We start from the raw sequence: 18,672 nt of genomic DNA, 5'->3' as shown, positions 1-18,672 counted from the left end.
ACACACCATCGTAATGTCTGACTTGGTTCATTGGACAGACTTTATTACAATCACTGATTCTGACAGAAAACAATAAAATACCACGATTATAGAACACTAAATATTGACCCCTTTAGAGAGCTGTAGAATACACATTCCTTCTAAATGTTAACTTGAAGATATCTAAATTAGTGTTGTCAAGCATAATTTACATTTCTTTGGCAACTTTTGTTCTGAGTATTTTTTCTTCACTAAAAACGTTTCACCCAAAATGATCTGCATACATAATCAGAAATGCTGTATAAATAGATGGTTCTACCAAATGATGTTTTAAAACAGGAAAAGACAACCTCAGACAAAAGCTTTGGCACAGTGCCAACCCCTAAGATTAGCATTGGATTGAAAGATGAGATCATACCTCTATCAGAACATGCTGATAGCAGGCCAGGATTAGATCCCCTGGCTGGATTTAACTGATCCTGTACTGAGATGGGAAAGATGAGCAGCAATAGAAATGTGTCTGTTGAGCTCACTAGGGGGAGGGCTATCAGTGCCTGGCCCTCTCACTGGCTCTGGTCTTCAGTGGGACAGTCCTCCTCGAACAGGGCCAGGGTGTGCTGCCCCAGGGGGTTGTAGAGGAAGGCGTCCACCTCTCCCCCACCGTTACTGGTCTTCTGGAAGTGGATCTCCAGCAGGTCCTGCAGGTTCTCCTGCTCCATAACGGCAGGGATGCCAGTCAGCAGCACAGTACGCCCACATGCTGACAGCCGTGTCTGGTAGAGGGGTCAGATTGGAGGATATTGCTTTACTGCAGACAGCTTCTAGACACTAATGGTTAGACTAGCTTGTAAGTCCCAAACAATGAGTTAAGCACCTATTATCTTGTGTATAGGGCCTTGAGTTTCCTAATTGAATAACAATCCCATTGTAGTTGTAACTTGTAACCAAATTTGAATGGGGGCACAACCACAGGCTGATACTGTGTATGGTTTATAACATTACTCTCAGAATTGATTTCACTAGGCATAAAGGTATTTCTGCTGATAGTGTAGTTGGCCTATGATAAATTGCTTATTTTATAGTCTGGTTGTCATGGAGTTAAAGGGATAAACTCATGGCCATGAACATGAAATCTGCTTACCTGGAAACTTGTGATCTCTCCGTTCAGAAATGGAGTCACATTCACACTGTGCTTCCTCCCTTTTTCAAACTCCACATCGTGGTACAGCTTGCCAGTCAGGCCTTTGGCAACTGTGGTAAACAATGCACAGTACGCTCAGATAATCAAAAGTTGTACATTTCTCATTATATAAAGTCAGAAGGAATGGACAGAAATAACATTATGATGAAAATTCATTAGTCTGAGCTTTTTCCCTTTATGAAGAAAACTACATTTTCCAACAGGAACTTGACTTGCGTACTATTGTTTTCTGTAAAAGTGATGACCACGTTGCCAGAATCATGCAGCATGTCAGACTCTTCCACCTCCCCCCCTCCATTCTTGCTCTTGGCAAAGTGGATCTCCAGTTTGTCAAGTAAGCGGTCCTCCCCGGCCTTCTTGGGCAGGTTGGAAACCAGGATACGGCGGGAACATACCTCGGTGTCCATCTGAGGTAGAGAGACAGGTGCACACACAGACACTGGTTCACACAAAGGAATGCAATGACATACATACAAATGAAATAAACTAACTGGATGTAATCCAAGTTATTCTGCACATGGCACTGTTCATAACAGAGCCACAGTGTTGTTCAGGCCCTTGTATTGCACTCATTACATCATCTTCCTGACACCTAAACACTAGTGAATGGAGATGGGTCTCTGTGGTTGTACCTCTACTTGACAGGGCACCAGCAGCTGTACGGGCTTGGCCTCCAGAGTGATGGCACAATCCCTGCACAGATCCACCTTATGCTCCCTCAGGCTCAGGATCTTCTGGGCCACTGTGGAGGAAAGGCGGTATAATAACCACCTAAATAAAATAGGTGCTACAGAGTGAAGGTTTCAGTCTTACCTTCCTCATCCTCAAAAGTGATCAGTGCAGTGCCCTCCTCCATTGGATACACTATATGTGGTTTCACATTAAAATTGAGTGTGTTTGCGCCATCACCCGTTTCTCCAGTGAACACAACCTTCTTTTCAGGCACTGCAGCAGTAGACACCTAAAAACCAAGAGAGACCATCTTCAATAGTCAACCAAATCTCAACACACATACTACAGTACACAGCCACACTAAGACTAATAATACAGCTCCTGAGTTTTGGGGTGTGGCCCTACATCAGTCTGCTGCTTGAGGTGGTGGGTGCTCTCCTCCTCAAGCTGCAGTTCTTCCTCTGCTCTCTGGATCTCCCTCTTCAGTCTACTCTCCTCATCATGCAGGGCAGCTATCTTCTTCTGCAGAGAAACATTACTCCTATCAGTCATTCAGGCAGAATCCAAAACCTCTATCAAGACCTCTCTCAACCCCGCAAAAAGCCACTAAGTATAGGAAAAGCGAAATATAGTGATATCCCAAGACAAATGTTAATTCTAGTGTTGATCTTCGGTTTAGTGGTTTGCGAGAGGTTGTCATACCCTTTCAGAGTCTACATCCCTGGCTTGGTTGTTGTCATCCTCTTCCAGAGATATCCTCAGTTTGACTACGCGTTGTCTGAACTGATTAGCAAGGTCCTCCTGGTCATCCCTGGCTCTGGACAGGTCCTGCTGCTCCTTCAGCAACTGATTGTGTTGAACCTGAGAACACAGATTCTATGAGGCCCTTGAGCCATAGGCTACACTCACAAACCAAGGAGATTAAATATGCATTAATTATTATACAGTAGACAAAGCCTCTCTTTCTCTAACGCTCTCTATATATCTATATATACACACACAGTGGCTTGCGAAAGTATTCACCCCCTTGGCATTTTTTCTATTTTGTTGCCTTACAACCTGGAATTAAAATAGATTTTTTGGGGGGTTTGTATCATTTGATTTACACAACATGCCTACCACTTTGAAAACAAACAAGAAACAAGACAAAAAAAATAGAAAACTTGAGCGTGCATAACTATTCACCCCCCCAAAGTCAATACTTTGTAGAGCCACCTTTTGCAGCAATTACAGCTGCAAGTCTCTTGGGGTATGTCTCTATAAGCTTGGCACATCTAGCCACTGGGATTTTTGCCCATTCTTCAAGGTAAAACTGCTCCAGCTCCTTCAAGTTGGATGGGTTCCGCTGGTGTACAGCAATCTTTAAGTCATATCACAGATTCTCAACTGGATTGAGGTCGGGGCTTTGACTAGGCCATTCCAAGACATTTAAATGTTTCCCCTTAAACCGCTCAAGTGTTGCTTTAGCAGTATGCTTAGGGTCATTGTCCTGCTGGAAGGTGAACCTCCATCTCGGTTTCAAATCTCTGGAAGACTGAAACAGGTTTCCCTCAATAATTTCCCTGTATTTAGCGCCATCCATCATTCCTTCAATTCTGACCAGCTTCCCAATCCCTACCGATGAAAAACATCCCCACAGCATGATGCTGCCACCACCATGCTTCACTGTGGTTGTGGTGTACTCGGGGTGATGAGAGGTGTTGGGTTTGCGCCAGATATAGTTTTCCTTGATGGCCAAAAAACGACATTTTAGTCTCATCTGACCAGAGTACCTTCTTCCATATGCTTGGGGAGTCTCCCACATGCCGTTCGGCGAACACCAAACATGTTTGCTTATTTTTTTCTTTAAGCAATGGATTTTTTCTTGCCACTCTTCCATAAAGCCCAGCTCTGTTGAGTGTACGGCTTAAAGTGGTCCTATGGACAGATACTCCAATTTCCACTGTGGAGCTTTGCAGCTCCTTCAAGGTTATCTTTGGTCTCTTTGTTGCCTCTCTGCTTAATGCCTGTGAGTTTTGGTGGGCGGCCCTCTCTTGGCAGGTTTGTTGTGGTGCCATATTCTTCACATTTTTAAATAATGGATTTAATGGTGCTCCGTGGGATGTTCAAAATGTCTGATATTTTTTTATAACCCAACCCTGATCTGTGCTTCTCCACAACTTTGTCCCTGAACTGTTTGGAGAGCACCTTGGTCTCCATGGTGCCACTTGCTTGGTGGTGCCACTTTCTTGGCAGTGTTGCAGCCTTTCAGAACAGTTATATATATATATATATATATATATATATATATATATATATATATATATATATACACATACATACATACATACATACATACATACATACACTTAGATCGCACACAGGTGGACTTTATTTAATTAATTATGTGGCTTCTGAAGGTAATTGGTTACACCAGATCTTATTTAGGGGCTTCTTAGCAAAGGGGGTGAATACATATACACGATCCACCTTTCCATTTGTATGGTTATTTTTTCCATTTCACTTCACCAATTTGGACTATTTTGTGTATGTCCATTACATGAAATCCAAATAAATAAATAAAAATGTACAGGTTGTATTGCAACAAAATAGGAAAAATGCTAAGGGGGATGAATACTTTTGCAAGGCACTGTGTGTATATATATATATATATATATATATATATATATTACATTTATTTTGCAATTCAAACTTTGTCACATGCACCGAATACAACAGATGTAGGTAGACCTTACCGTGACATGCTTACTTAACCAACAATGAGAAAGAGTTAAGAAAATATTTACCAATTATAAAAAGTAACAATAAAATAACAATAAGGAGGCATTATACAGTGGGTACCGGGTCAAATAGTCAAGGAAATGTGTACATGTAGGTAGGGGTAAAGTGACTATGAATAGATAAACAGCGAGTAGCAGCAGTGTTAAAAACAAATGTAAATAGTCCTGGTGGCCATTTCATTGTCTTCTGGCTTGGGGGTAGAAGCAGTTAAGGAGCCTTTTGGTCCTAGACTTGGCACTCGGGTACCGCTTGCCATGTGGTAGCAGAAAGAACAGTCTATGACTTGTGTGACTGGAGTCAGACAAGTTTTGGGGCTTTCCCAATCAATATCCTTTCTTTGGTCAAATATACCTTGCATTTGCTGATAGCATGTAGGATTCCATCCAAGGTGTTTTGTGATCCCTGGGTGTCTGTCATTAAGGGAAAATCCTGAAAAACAATTCCATTCAATTCCATTAGGTCAGCCGCCTGTTAATAAAAATGATAGGACTCACTGAAGATGGGGTCCCCCTTACCTCATCACACATGACTGTCGGAGAAATTGACGCTAATCTGTAAAGAGTATAAAATGTCGTGGAAAATGTGTTTATAATGAAAAAGAGCTGTGCTAGATCAATTAGTGGAAGAATATCAGAATTGGGCTGGCTGTCTAAACGTAGCCAACGTCTCCACTGACGAGTGTAGGCTACACTTCATAAAATGATAAGTAGTTTGAAACGATCTAGTTTAAAGCTTTCGGTATTCATATAGGCTAATGTTACACATTCCTTTTTAATTCGGCCCAACTATCAACGCGTCCAAGTACCATTGACCGTTCATTTTAAATCTTTAATTTAAAAAAGTATGACTCTTAACACATATCCAATCCATTTTAAATTAAAATTAGTTTAAAGTCATTTAGTTACGATTTTATAGAAGACAAAGCTGAGTAAACCACTTACCGTAGTTAGTTAGCTGTTGTGTAATGGTACGTCTTTTTCTTTCAGTTTCAGTTTCTTCAATCCGACACGGCAGATTTCGACAAGAGGTAGGCACTTGGGTAGCCCTTACGCGCACTCATTAAATCCTTGCTTATGCTCCAGCACAGCACTCAATACATCAGCTTTTACTGAATATATATATATATAAATGCAGCAAAAAAAGAAACGTCCTCTCACTGTCAACTGCGTTTATTTTCAGCAAACCTAACATGTGTAAGTATGTGTATGAATATAACAAGATTCAACAACGGAGACATAAACTGAACAAGTTCCACACATGTGACTAGCAGAAATTGAATAATGTGTCCCTGAACTGGCAAATCAAAAGTAACAGTCTGGTGTGGCCACCAGCTGCATTAAGTACTGCAGTGCATCTCCTCCTCATGGACTGCACCAGATTTGCCAGTTCTTGCTGTGAGATGTTACCCCACTCTTCCACCAAGGCACCTGCAAGTTCCAGGACATTTCTGGGTGGAATGGCCCTGGCCCTCACCCTCACATCCAACAGGTCCCAGACGTGCTCAATGGGATTGAGATCCGGGCTCTTCGCTGGCCATGGCAGAACATTGACATTCCTGTCTTGTAGGAAATCACACACAGAATGAGCAGTATGGCTGGTGAGATTGTCATGCTGGAGGGTCATGTCAGGATGAGCCTGCAGGAAGGGTACCACATGAGGGAGGAGGATGTCGTCCCTGTTACGCACAGCGTTGAGATTGCCTGCAATGACGACAAGCTCAGTCCATGACGGACCCTCCACCTCCAAATTGATCCAATGCCAGAGTACAGGCCTCAGTGTAACACTCATTCCTTCGAAGATAAACGCGAATCCGACCATCACACAAAACTGTGACTCGTCAGTGTAGAGCACTTTTTACCAGTCCTCTCCGGTCCACGTTGTTGCCGGTGATGACCTGCCTTACAACAGGCCTACAAGCCCTCAGTCCAACCTCTCTCAGCCTATTGCGGACAGTCTGAGCACTGATGGAGAGATTGTGCGTTCCTGGTGTTGTTGAGCATTCTGTCACTGTGAGGACGATCAGCTCGCCGTCCTGTCTCCCTGTAGCGCTGTCTTAGGCAATACAATACGGACATTGCAATTTATTGCCCTGGCCACATCCGCAGTCCTCATGCCTCCTTGCAGCATGCCGGAATTTTTTTTTGCAGATGAGCAGGGACCACAGGCATCTTTCTTTGTTTCAGTCAGTAGAAAGGCCTCTTTAGTGTCCTAAGTTTTCATAACTGTGACCTTAGTGTCCTAACGACCATTCCACAGGTTCATTGTTTATGGTTCATTGAACAAGCATGGGAAAGTGTTTAAACCCTTCACAATGATCTGTGAAGTTATTTGGATTTTTACAAATTATCCCTTGAAAGACAGGGTCCTGAAAAAAGGGACATTTTTTGTCTGACTTATTTTTTTTATTTTACCTTTATTTAACCAGGCAAGTCAGTTAAGAACAAATTCTTATTTTCAATGACGGCCTGGGAACGGTGGGTTAACTGCCTGTTCAGGGGCAGAACGACAGATTTGTACCTTGTCAGCTCGGGGGTTTGAACTCGCAACCTTCCGGTTACTAGTCCAACACTCTAACCACTAGGCTACCCTGCCGCCCCAGGTGTGCTAGTGGCTGGAAAACATGCATCCAGTAGCTTGTTGACCACTGTGCCATACTGATACCATTAGACCAATATGATAGTGTGGAAATGGATATGAGCAAAATGTAAAAGGACAAGCTTGTACTTTCCAGTGTTTCCACTTGTCAATGCCATGTTCACACAAGTCTGGTTGGGCCAATAAGTTAATTCATGACATTATCATTAACAAGCAGTTTTTGTAAACACCTTTCTACTGCTTTTTATGAGGCAATAAGCAGCTGTATTGCTTAATCTCCAACACTTGTCAATAAAACCACAAATTAAAACACCAGTCAAGATTTTTTTATACATTTATTAGTGAAACCAATGAACGCCTAGAATCTAAGCTTCTGGAAGAACCATTTGTTCTTCCCTGTCTTGTATCTGTGGATAGAAAAAAAAAACATTTTAGAAAAGGTTTACAATGGAGACGAAAAAGCCTGCTATTTTATTATCCTATAGTAGTTAAGCTACTTGTATCATGTGTCAGATATTATCAGGACAAAGAACCTGTGCATTTCTCACAAGTCCTGGTTCCTGGTGTGGGAAAAGACTCACCTCTCCTCAAACTTAATCTTGGCCTCCCGTCTGGCTTTGCGTTTCAGGGCAGGGTCTCTGAAGACATCCTTGTTGACGACAGTTTTGTCCAGAGGAATGTCCACAGAGTATCTGAGCACAAGGAAAAACACAGCAAGAGACTTAGTAAGACACCTACATCAAATTCCTATAAAAAAAGGACAAACACGAGTGGATAACACTTTTCCATCAACTACTCTGAACATTCCAAGAATCAAGAATGAAAATCAAACCATCTATCAAGTTTACTAATGCATGCAGAGAAGAAATGTGTTGAGAAGCCAGACTTCACTAGCGTGCTGGTCAGCTCAGAACATGGCTTAGGAGTGTGAAAGGGTAGTTCACCACATCAAACAGAAAAGGGTCCAGTCTGTACACATTGACATTGCATCCTACTTAATAGATCCCTGTCAGTTTGGCCACTTCTAGAATTCCATAAAAATGTAGACATGGATGCAATACTGCTAGTCACCTACAGTTTAGTCAGCAGGTAGCCACCTAAACAAACCATTACTCCCATGTCCACCTGGCACTGACCTGGTTGGCATGAGGTGATTGTAGTTGTACACCTTTACGAAGGCCTTGATCTTGGACCTCTTGGCAACCTTCTTCTTGCCCATGGTTGTGGTCACTTTGCGGGGGTAGCGGTCAATGCCCGAGACCAGTGCGTGGCTATAAGGGCGGTCTGAGGTGCCATCATCAATGTTCTGTAGGAAGAGAATCCATATCTAGTTAGCTGTTCAGTTACCAGTGTTTATGGACCACATTTCAAGAGGATTATCCAAGCAAACAGTAACTAATCAAACTGGGAGTGAAATATGCACATTTAGCAATAGCTCAGGAGCAAACTTACCTTGACTATAACAGCTTTACGACCAGCGTAGCGCCCAGCAAGGACCATCACCACCTTCCCAGGTTTCATGAACTTGCCCATCTCTGGGTGACAAGAGGAGTTATAAAAGAAAAGCACTATTACTAACACAAGACGCCATGGAATGATCAATGTGGGACAATATTTACTGCTTCTAGATATCAGTAGTATCTTTGTTATCTACGGAATACCGGTATGCTATTACCTAAACTAGCTACGTCAGCTTGGACGTCAGATGACCAATGACTGAACGCGATTGCAAGAGCAACGACGTACATTAGCAAAGTAATGTAATGAAAAACAGTATTTTATGAAAAGTTAAATTACATGTCTTAACCAACGTTATTTTGCGGTTTTTCAGCCTTGAGTAAATTTTGACTCGTTCTATTGCCCAGCCCAGCTAGACAGCCATCGCTGTTTATTTACCTAGCTAGCTTATTAATGTTACCATTCAGGTGAGATGTTGTATACATTCATACATTTAAATAGGCAACCGAACGCCATTAACCGAGCACATTGTGGTTATCCGATTATATAAATTACATAACCGAAGTGGTTGGTTTTGAATCGACATGAACCCTCAACAAGCAAGCTGCCATGTTGAAACGCTAGCTATATGGATAGCGGACACTATATAAAAGTACACCTATTTCCAATATAAATGTCAAATTTAGGGAAATTATCCCCAAACCCGGATCTTAAACGTATACTTTAGGGTAAAACAACTATTAAAAAGTATGTAAACGTCAGGATTTATCAAGATGGTTGAAGATTATTGCGTTGAGAAATTCACTCACTGGTGCTATTCTGTGGACCCGCTAGCAGGAAAGGAAGTTGAGAAGATTTTCGTGACCTTTCACATCAAATCAATGATGCGTCATTTCCGCCGAGCGGAACACCTCTTTGCTCAGAACTGGTAAAGGTGGCATGAAAACCTTTACAGGTCTCAATTTTCGGAAGATGGTTGTGAAAGCTACATTTGCCACATTCAGAATTATGTCCCTGTAATTGAGGATGATTTCCACTCAGTTTGCGATTCACCTGTGTCAACTGAAGAAATTAGAGAGGCTCTGAATTCAATGAAAAAAGGCACATCACCTGGCCCTGATGGCCTGTCAGTTGAATTCTATAGACAGTTTTGGGACTTACTACACAACACGATTTTCAATATGTTTCAAGATTACATTAAAATGGGGAAATGGTCTCCACTATGAAACAGGGCCTTATTTAATTGATTCCGAAGCCCGATAAAGACCCATGTCTCATTGACAATTGGAGACCAATTACTTTATTAAATGTTGATTATAAATTGATTGCTCTGGTTTATGCCAAAAGATTAAAGAAAGGAATAGATACCATTAAAAATGAGACTCAAACAGGGTTTATGAAGGGCCGTCACAGAAGCTCTAATATTAGTTTAGTCTTGGACCTTATAGATTATTCAGATGCAATTGACTCAGATGCGGTTGTCCTATCTTTGGACTTCTGTAAAGCCTTTGACACAATTGAACATGAATTTCTCTTTAGGTCTCTTAAACTTTTTGGATTTGGTGAACATTTCATTAAAGTAATTTGCATGTTTTACAAAGATATAAGTAGTTCTGTGCTACTAAACCTTAATACTTCCAAAATATTTAGTATCAACAGAAGTGTACGACAGCGATGCCCAATTTCGCAATTTTTATTCATTTTGGTTGTGGAACTTCTATCTCTAGATATTCTGAATAATGCCAATTTGTATGGTTTAACCATTTTTAACAAAGAAATCAAAATTTCCCAAATGGCTGATAATACTACTCTTTTCTTAAGAGACAAAGACCAGGTCACCCATGCCCTTAATGCTATAACTGCATTTTCTATTGCATCAGGATTAATCCTGAATGTTTCTAAATGTGAAATCTTATGTTTATTTGACTCTGATGATAAAGAAATAGAAAATATTCCTGTAAAGGACTGTGTTAAATATTTAGGAATACATCTGTCAAAAAACCACTTAGTCAGACAACATTTGAATTTCTCCACTAAAATTAAGAGAACTAAAAATATATTTAATAATTGGTTACAAAGAGATCTTTCTATACTTGGGAGTGTACTTCTGTCCAAGGCAGAGGGACTGTCTCGTTTTGTGTACCCCTCATTATTGTTATTTGTAAATTCAGCTACTTGTAAAGAGATCAATAAGACCTTTCTTGACTTCATCTGAAAGAATAAGTCTCACAAACGGAAAAAGATCTGTCCTTTCTAACAAAAGAGCTGAAGGCGGTCTAGAAGTGTTGGATTTTGTTGACATAAATAACACTTTCAAAATAAACTGGTTGAAAAAATGTTTGATCAATACTGATTCAATATGGTATTTCATAACAAATAATGTGTTTAATAAATTGGGAGGTCTTCAATTTTCACTGAAATGTAATTATATTCCTGAAAGATTACCTGCTAAATTGGCTAGGTTTCACCAACAAGCTTTAATGACCTGGAAAATATGTTTCCTGCACAATTTTTCCCCACATAAAGCTCTTTTGTGGAATAATTCATTATTCTACCCCAGCTGGCATGAGAGGAATATTGACTTTGTTCTTCATGTTTTCGACAAGAAGTGTAATATTCTCACATATGAACAATTTATAACATTGAAAGAGTTTCCAATACCTTTCAGAGAGTTTATTTCTGTGATCAAAGCCGTTCCCAGTGGTCTAACTACACTAATGAAAACTCATCTTAGCTTTGGTAATGATCACAAAGTTTATCCAGAACTCAGATTGGAAGGTGTGGGCTTACTTGAGAGATCTTGTTGTAATAAATATATAAGACAAATTCTTCATTCACAAAACCAACTTACACCGAGAGGAACATGTTTCTGACACTGTCTGGAAAAATGCATGGTTAAGGCCTTACAAATACTGTATACCAAACAAAGTTAAGGAAGTGCACTTCAAAATTTTACATAAGATATATCCATGTAATTCTATGATATCCAAATTTGTTCCTATTGATGATATCTGCATTTTTTGTGAAAAAGAAGGTGAGAATCTCTCACTTGTTCTTTGAATGTAAATTTGTGTCAGAATCTTGGGAAAACCTTGCAAAATACTTATTTACCATTATGAACACTACCCATGTTTTTGACATGAAAGATATAATATGTTACTATTGCAATGATAACAAGACCACTGAAATGATTGTTCATTTTTTAAATTCTTGTTGCCAAATTCTTCATACACAAACAAAAATTCTAAAATTCAAAAATTCTATACCAAAATTACACATTTTTCTGATTGAATTTAATTATCTTATTAAAACATTAACCCTAGTGAATAACATCTTCCTGAATCATTATAAGATTTTTTCAGAGTGAATACAATTGCACTAAAATTGTTTATTTTTTGTATTATTGTATTGATATTTTTTGTATGTTTGAGTATTTTCTTGTTAATACCTGTGTTTTGTTTTGTTTGACATGTTTGATGTAGCAATGTAAGCTGATTTTTGTATTATGTTTAATAAAAATAATAATAAAAAATGCTCAGAACTGGTCCTGGAACAGTTCCTTTATTTTGGAACATCATGTATATTTTTTAAAAGTCAGTTAAGGACAAATTCTTATTTACAATGACGACCCGGACAACCCTGGGCCAATTGTGGGACTCCCAATCACAGCCAATTGTGATATAGCCCAGGATTGAACCAGGGTCTGCAGTGATGCCTCTAGCACAGAGATGCAGTGCCTTAGACCGCTGCGCCACTCAGGAGCCATTTATGTCAAGCTTATAAAAGGCATCCTAGCATCAGCCCTATATTGAGTTTCTCTGTGATGTGGCAATCAAGGTGTCCTATTCAGTTGATGGCACAGTTGCCAGTGTTCTCTGATTCTCCTATGCAAAGTGAAGGCCTGCAACCTGACTAAAGACAAAAGTGTCAGGCATCATTATAACCCCTGTATTTTATATGACTTATTAATGTGCATTGACAACAAGTGTGTTGAAAGCAATGAATGGGCTGAAATAGGTTTTTGAAATAGTTTATTTGCTCACATTCATAGTTATTGAACAAAAACAATAAACAGCTGTATAACTTTTTCTCAATATGACCAGTAAGGTATACACAGAAAAGCAAAAACAAATTAGAGACAGTAACTAAGTCTCATTTTTCATACAGAAATGTACATTGCTTAGTAGTAGTATTGTGATGTGTGCATCTATGTTTGCGTTAACAGTAGTTTTGACATGAGCACAGTGCAAAAAAAAGAAGAAAAAGTAACAATGCAGGCTAAATGAAGGGGGTATTGATATTCACACTAACACATCAGAAGTATGCAAACCAAAGTATCCCTTTCGATGTAGGACAACCTGTCCTCCCATTCACTACATGGAGATGCACACCAGTAAAGCACAGACCAGATCCAAGCATAGTCTGGTAGTGGTCCGGCTGAGGCATTTGCAATTTACTATACAACAAAATAGAAATAGATCTCAATACAATACCATAGACCATAAAAGAATAGAACAGAAAGTCTGGGAGCAGCACTTAACCAGTAACAAAGTAGGTAACACCTTAATATGAGGGTTGGAAAAACCATACCAGGGATGATAACAGTTTTCACTCATGTGGAAATGAACAGTATCTATGGTTTGTACATTCAGCTTTTCAGGATACACCCCATGTGATTCACATGTAATAGGAAGATTTCACTTCAAGTGGTTTTCATTCACCATTCAAAAAACGAATAGAAACAGAGAAAACGATCACATCCCACAATCATCTTAAATATTAGATGATTAAATATGTAATTACATAAGCTAAATAGTGAAATCATATATATTTTTGTAATTTTTTGAATCACTTCCATTTGGACCAGTAAAGCAGCAGTTAATACAGGGTCTCTACGTTATCCACCTTTAAGACACGTTAGGCAGGTTCTGCTTATTTCTCAACGGAGAGACACTACATGCTGCATGAGTTATCATTTTGATTTTCAGAACACTTGTGACATCTTTAGAATTTTGACCTCTCTTGTACATTCATTGGTGAGAGCATACACTGTTGCCACGTTCATTTGACCTGAGTGCATTGAATAGTGTGCGTCTTCTGTGAACACAACAGTGGAGCTTTGAGTAACCACAGACAGGGAGCAATGCTCTGTGAATGTGAACTGTAGTAACCCATATTATTCTCTTCCGTAGAGAACACAAATTGTACAGTTTAGTGACAGTGCAGGATACTGGTCTGTTTTTGCCCATACTACAGAGTATGGGGAGGGAATGACTATACATTTGGTCACATTGATGATCACCCATTCTATAGGTAATCATTATACAGTAGTGAATTACTGTAAAAGGCCAACCTCATGATATTATCTGCATAGGTCTGAGCTACTGTATCTCATCTCCATAGGGACAAGTCAAACAACATCACATAAAGGAAGTGTTTCCTAAGGGGAGGCAACAAGCTCCATATAATGCAATGTAACAAGTCATTAAGATCTTGATATGCTGCTCCCTTTGTGTGGTTATGGGGGGGGGGGGCATTGATAATTTAAATGTTAGTTACAGATTTGCCATATAAAAATCAGATTTGCTATATAATGCATCTCAACATTGCACACTTGATTTTTGTTGAACAGCTTCGCACGGAATTCATGCCATGTTTAGACAGGATGCTAACAAAAATGTTTTGACCCAATGACCCAAGATAAATTTAAAGTTAAACGGATAAAGCAACATTAGCACAAATCTTTTATGCCAATTATAATTTCAGCACTTGAGGAAGACCCAAGCCATGCCTCCCGGTCCTCAAAGGCCAGTTGATTGTATTATTTTTTACTCTTAAATCAGGCCTGGTAACCATGTGAGCTGAAAGCATGGTTTTGGGTGACTCTCGACAGTCCCTTCTCAGAAGGCATCCTTGATGTTCTTGAGCTGCCTCACAGCCAGGTCCACCGGCAGGTTAAACTTGAGGTGGCTGATACGTCCCAGGATGCGCAGGGCTCCCTCGAAGCCTGTCTGGGCCATGTAGCTCCAGTGCTGGTAGTGCGGGTGCACCAAGGCCCCTGACTTGCAAAGCAGGTTAAGCCATGACACTAGCCTCTGCTCATTCAGAGCCATGCATACCAGAGCCTTGAACTCTGAGTCTGCTCCTCGCTTGTAGCGATCGTGCTCCAGCAACACTGAGTGAATGGCCCAGAGCAGAGACTGCTTGGGTGTGACAGTGACCGGATTGCCCGCAACAGGTAGGCTGAAGGACTGCGAGAGTTGGCGGGCAGGCGACTCCACGAAGGCCTTGCCATTTTTGGAGTGGTAGTACTTGACAAAGAGCTCCCAGGGGTGGATGGTCGATGGGCCAGGTCTGTAGGGCAGCAGGCAGGAGATGGGGGCCAGCACCAGGCTCATGCCCTGGGAGGGGGAGTAGAGACCATGGGCTAGCAGGTCTCTCAGAGCCATGGCCAGCTCCTTCCTCACTGAGGCAGTGAGCTCATCACGGGACCCCAGGGCCAAGCTGCTGTTGTAGCTGACCACGTGATCTACTGAGGGCTGTCTGCACGAGGCCTGCACTCGAACCCGGTCTACAGCCCCCTCCAGACGCTGCAGCAGAGGGCCGTAGTCCTGGCCCACTTCCCCCTGCGACCACATGCTCTGGGGAACGTGGCCAGCCGCACAGCCAAACTGGCTCACTGCAAAGATCTGCAGCACAGCCAGGGCCCGCTGGATCAGCTCCAAGCCTGTCTGCCTCATCTTCTGGGCCTGCTCTGGGTCCACTATGGGCAGGAGAAGAGAATCATTAGAACAGATGTATTGTGAGTGATGTTGTAGAGCCTATGATAATAATGCTGGGTGATAACTGACTTTTCTTCCTCCCTCCAGGGGCTCTGGTGTTGGGCCCTGCTGTCCTCGGCTGCTGGCTGGGTTCACCATCAGACAGAAGAGGGTTCCCTACCTCATCTGTTGGGTAAAGGGAAAATACAGTAGTAAGTCAGAATATTGGTGGAATATTTTCAGTAACAAAGTGTGTATTACTGAGCTTCCAAGACACCTAACCACAGCCAACATGGCATCCCAGGCCCACTGCCACCTACCCTGGATGAAGTTGATGAACATCTCTAGGTCCCTGATCTGGGTCTTGAGCTGGTCCACCAGCTGCTCCTTAACCCTGGCTGGGTTGACTATTTGAGCGATGGCAGCGTCCACTCTCTGTCTTAGCTCCTCAGGCGTCAGGTTCCCTATGTCCTCATTGAAGTTCACATCCAGCTTCTTGATCAACTCGTCAATGATTACCTGGCAGTGGAAGAGTGGAACCGTCATGAGTATTATCAGGACATTACACATTGGGAGGAAACAACATTGTATCGAATATACTTTTAGGAGACTTCTGGTACATGAACGGAGCCCTACCTTCTGTCTCTCCATGACCACAGACTGGGGCAGGGAGTCATAGCTGCCCTCCTGGTAGGCATAGCGCTCCAGGTCATCCAACTGGGTCTTCAGCTGGACGATGAGCTCCTTCTGCTTCTCCCTCTGGACCTCCAGACGCTCCCTCTTCTCCCTCTCACTCTGTGTGGAGAAGAGAGAACACAGAATACACTGTCAGTGGAGGACTGGGGTGTACAAAGGGGACAGGGAGTGATGGGGAGGGTCTATACACAGCCCTTATTCATCATGCATGTTTACTAAAGACAGACTAAACAGATGCTGGAGAGGAACAGAGAGCTGTAGCCATACTCACCAGGTCCTCCTACAAGTAAAGCATGTAGACACAGAGGAAATCAGAAAAAGAAAACCTTTAATCAAAGACAGTATTACATAAGCAGGCCTTATGAGGAAGGTAAATGGAGAGTTGCATGGAGTAAACAATGGGGTTTGGTTTAGTTGTGCATACAGAAGCTATTATTACAGAGGTCAGGTCTGATCTCTGTAATAATAGTGATAATGATCTTCTGGAAGCATGTTAACTGAGCCTGTGAGTCCCTTATTGTGTTGATGAGATACCACCATTTTCTATCTTCCTCTGGAGATAACAGATCTCAGGGAACAGAACAGAGAGCACAGCCTTGATGTTTTGATGCAAACCAAAGCCTTAATCAAAAGCCAGGTAGCCGCAGGATAATTTCATTTCCTGTGAGATGTTTGACAAGACGGTGGCTGCTACTGCCTGTGTGTGTGTGTGTGTGTGTGTACACATGCGCATGTTTCAGAGTGTTGCATCCCAGGGTGTGTCTGAGTCTATATGTGTCCAGTGGTCATCCTCACAGCTATCCTACTGACACGGAATGATGACCAGCCTACGGGCAGCAACTAATGTGACCACCACACTCACATCCCTTCACCAGGTATTACTGGTGGAACACTGTGTACTGACGTCGGTTTGTGGTCTGTTTTGTGGGGGACTAACATAACCTATTTTTCTACACATAATGGATAGCTTATAGCTTGCATAATCACACAACCTCAAGCAATTGAATGTTTGTTTTGACATCCTTTTTCCACTTACTGAAGAGGAACCATTGTTTACATTCTTAGATCTACCAAGTCTGACCAGCCGTGGGCTAGATGGACTACTTACCGCGTTTTCGAGCTGTTGAGTATCCTGTGGCCTGCATCCCACAACGTGAGGACAGCCTTTGAAGGCAAACTCCTCGAGTTCTACCAGCATCCTCTCCTTCTCATCAGTCGGAGCGTGAACTATCTGCTTCAAGCGGAACTGCACTTGTGCAAAATGAGATGTCAAAGCGAGGAGCGAGGAATTCAGCAGGCCCTGTTCGTCCTCCAATTTCCTCAATCTTGCGGCCATCTCCGTCTCACCAGACGCAGCTGAGCCTTTCCTCCTCGGCTCGACCGCGTTTCCCTTCCCGCTCTCATCCTCCGGACTGGCTACAGCGCCGACGGGCGCCCATCGCTCGCCAGCCCCAGCAAAGGCAGCTTCGCTGTCCGAGGTTGACAGTTCCTCTGTCGACATGTTTGAAAGGTAATAAAGACAACGTTGTCCTCCGATATTAAAGTTATTGTCAACTGGAAACGACGCTTTGTTTTATCGTTTATGTACACCGTTTTTTACCACCGATGAAGCAGGTGCATCGCCATCTTGAAAGATTCATACGTCAAAGGGAGAGGCGGGCTTCCAAACGTCATAAACAGTGCCACGTCATCGTAAAAGCACTGATCTGGTGTGCATATGAACTGCCTGCAAGAAACAGCAATATGCCATTTTAACCTATCCGTAGCATAACTTCCCAGTGGGGCACACTGACGAGAATAGTAGGAGTACGGTTTGTTGGTGTTTAATCCGGTGGTTGAGCAGAGTACCAATCTTGAATAAACCATTTGAGTTATCCAAACTGGTGGAGAAAGTACTGGGTAAAGTGAAGGTTGTGAGGATCACGAGAGGCGGGCTCATCAGAAGGAACGTGCCTTAATCGATTTTCTAAATTGCTAGCCCATACTGCATTTATTTATTTATCTTGCTCCTTTGCACCCGGGTATCTCTACTTGCACATTTAACTTCTGCACATAAATCACTCCCGTGTTTAAGTTGTATATTGTAATTACTTCGCCACCATGGCATATTTATTGCCTTTACCTCCCTTATCTCACATCAATTGCACACACTGTATATAGACTTGTTCTACTGTATTATTGACTGTGTTTGTTTATTCCGTGTGTAACTCTGTTGTTGTATGTGCCGAACTGCTTTGCTTTATTCTTGACCAGGTCGCAGTTGTAAATGAGAACTTGTTCTCAGCTAGCCTACCTGGTTAAATAAAGGTGAAATAAAATTAAGTTTAAAGTGTCTTGTGTGTCTCTTCGGAACAGGGCACTCCTCAAGGGGGAGTTAAGGAATTTTGCCCTAAGCCGTACCACCGTCTCAGGTCCTAGAACCTAAACGAAATATGGGGATCTAAAATACGAAGTTGGAGTTTGTTTTGTCTATATACTATTTTTTATTAGGGTGGATTAAGTTAGTATCATTATTACGTATGGATTTAT

General features: G+C 41.8%; 3 protein-coding genes across 5 annotated transcripts; all 3 read right to left on the bottom strand.

Annotated features, from left to right (window-relative positions):
- Positions 1-11: 11 nt before the first annotated feature.
- ifi35 (interferon-induced protein 35) lies at positions 12-5,709 on the bottom strand. 2 transcript variants are annotated; one of them, XM_021558398.2, is made up of 10 exons: positions 5,575-5,695; positions 5,149-5,185; positions 4,985-5,062; positions 2,555-2,713; positions 2,258-2,374; positions 1,994-2,141; positions 1,813-1,922; positions 1,401-1,587; positions 1,121-1,230; positions 12-752 (listed from the first exon to the last, which is right to left on the bottom strand). In XM_021558398.2, exons 2-10 carry the CDS (start codon positions 5,158-5,160, stop codon positions 543-545), a joined length of 1,131 nt encoding a protein of 376 aa, XP_021414073.2. In that variant the 5' UTR covers positions 5,161-5,185; positions 5,575-5,695; the 3' UTR covers positions 12-542. The 2 variants fall into 2 exon arrangements, with proteins under 2 accessions (XP_021414073.2, XP_021414075.2); XM_021558400.2 differs by lacking the exon at positions 5,149-5,185 and having other exon boundaries at positions 5,575-5,709.
- Positions 5,710-7,544: 1,835 nt separating this feature from the next.
- Positions 7,545-9,607, bottom strand: LOC110486640 (60S ribosomal protein L27). The gene is made up of 5 exons (XM_021558395.2): positions 9,496-9,607; positions 8,681-8,763; positions 8,365-8,534; positions 7,810-7,920; positions 7,545-7,635 (listed from the first exon to the last, which is right to left on the bottom strand). Exons 2-5 carry the CDS (start codon positions 8,759-8,761, stop codon positions 7,587-7,589), a joined length of 411 nt encoding a protein of 136 aa, XP_021414070.1. The 5' UTR covers positions 8,762-8,763; positions 9,496-9,607; the 3' UTR covers positions 7,545-7,586.
- A 3,093-nt stretch (positions 9,608-12,700) lies between these two features.
- On the bottom strand, positions 12,701-17,775 carry LOC110486639 (RUN domain-containing protein 1-like). 2 transcript variants are annotated; one of them, XM_021558393.2, is made up of 6 exons: positions 17,252-17,775; positions 16,415-16,423; positions 16,084-16,242; positions 15,768-15,966; positions 15,538-15,633; positions 12,701-15,449 (listed from the first exon to the last, which is right to left on the bottom strand). In XM_021558393.2, exons 1-6 carry the CDS (start codon positions 17,642-17,644, stop codon positions 14,587-14,589), a joined length of 1,719 nt encoding a protein of 572 aa, XP_021414068.2. In that variant the 5' UTR covers positions 17,645-17,775; the 3' UTR covers positions 12,701-14,586. The 2 variants fall into 2 exon arrangements, with proteins under 2 accessions (XP_021414068.2, XP_021414069.2); XM_021558394.2 differs by lacking the exon at positions 16,415-16,423.
- Between the last annotated feature and the right edge of the window lie 897 nt (positions 17,776-18,672).

The sequence above is a fragment of the Oncorhynchus mykiss genome, chromosome 13 (genome assembly GCF_013265735.2).
Source record: "Oncorhynchus mykiss isolate Arlee chromosome 13, USDA_OmykA_1.1, whole genome shotgun sequence".
NCBI lineage: Eukaryota > Metazoa > Chordata > Actinopteri > Salmoniformes > Salmonidae > Oncorhynchus > Oncorhynchus mykiss.
This window is presented reverse-complemented; position numbering and strand designations above follow the sequence as displayed.

What these genes read in the sequence shown, in the direction of transcription:
- LOC110486639 (XM_021558393.2), bottom strand. Translation starts at nt 17,644, where the DNA reads ATGTCGACAGAGGAACTGTCAACCTCGGACAGCGAAGCTGCCTTTGCT. An exon ending in TGGTCATGGAGAGACAGAAG is followed by an intron (nt 15,967 to 16,083) that starts GTAGGGCTCCGT and finishes TTCCACTGCCAG; the next exon opens with GTAATCATTGACGAGTTGAT. An exon ending in CCCTGGAGGGAGGAAGAAAA is followed by an intron (nt 15,450 to 15,537) that starts GTCAGTTATCAC and finishes TCCTGCCCATAG; the next exon opens with TGGACCCAGAGCAGGCCCAG.
- LOC110486640 (XM_021558395.2), bottom strand. Translation starts at nt 8,761, where the DNA reads ATGGGCAAGTTCATGAAACCTGGGAAGGTGGTGATGGTCCTTGCTGGG. An exon ending in GTAAAGCTGTTATAGTCAAG is followed by an intron (nt 8,535 to 8,680) that starts GTAAGTTTGCTC and finishes CTCTTCCTACAG; the next exon opens with AACATTGATGATGGCACCTC. An exon ending in AATCACCTCATGCCAACCAG is followed by an intron (nt 7,921 to 8,364) that starts GTCAGTGCCAGG and finishes CCTTGTGCTCAG; the next exon opens with ATACTCTGTGGACATTCCTC.
- ifi35 (XM_021558398.2), bottom strand. An exon ending in ATGCTATCAGCAAATGCAAG is followed by an intron (nt 2,714 to 4,984) that starts GTATATTTGACC and finishes CTGTGTTCTCAG; the next exon opens with GTTCAACACAATCAGTTGCT. An exon ending in GAGAGATCACAAGTTTCCAG is followed by an intron (nt 753 to 1,120) that starts GTAAGCAGATTT and finishes CCCCTCTACCAG; the next exon opens with ACACGGCTGTCAGCATGTGG.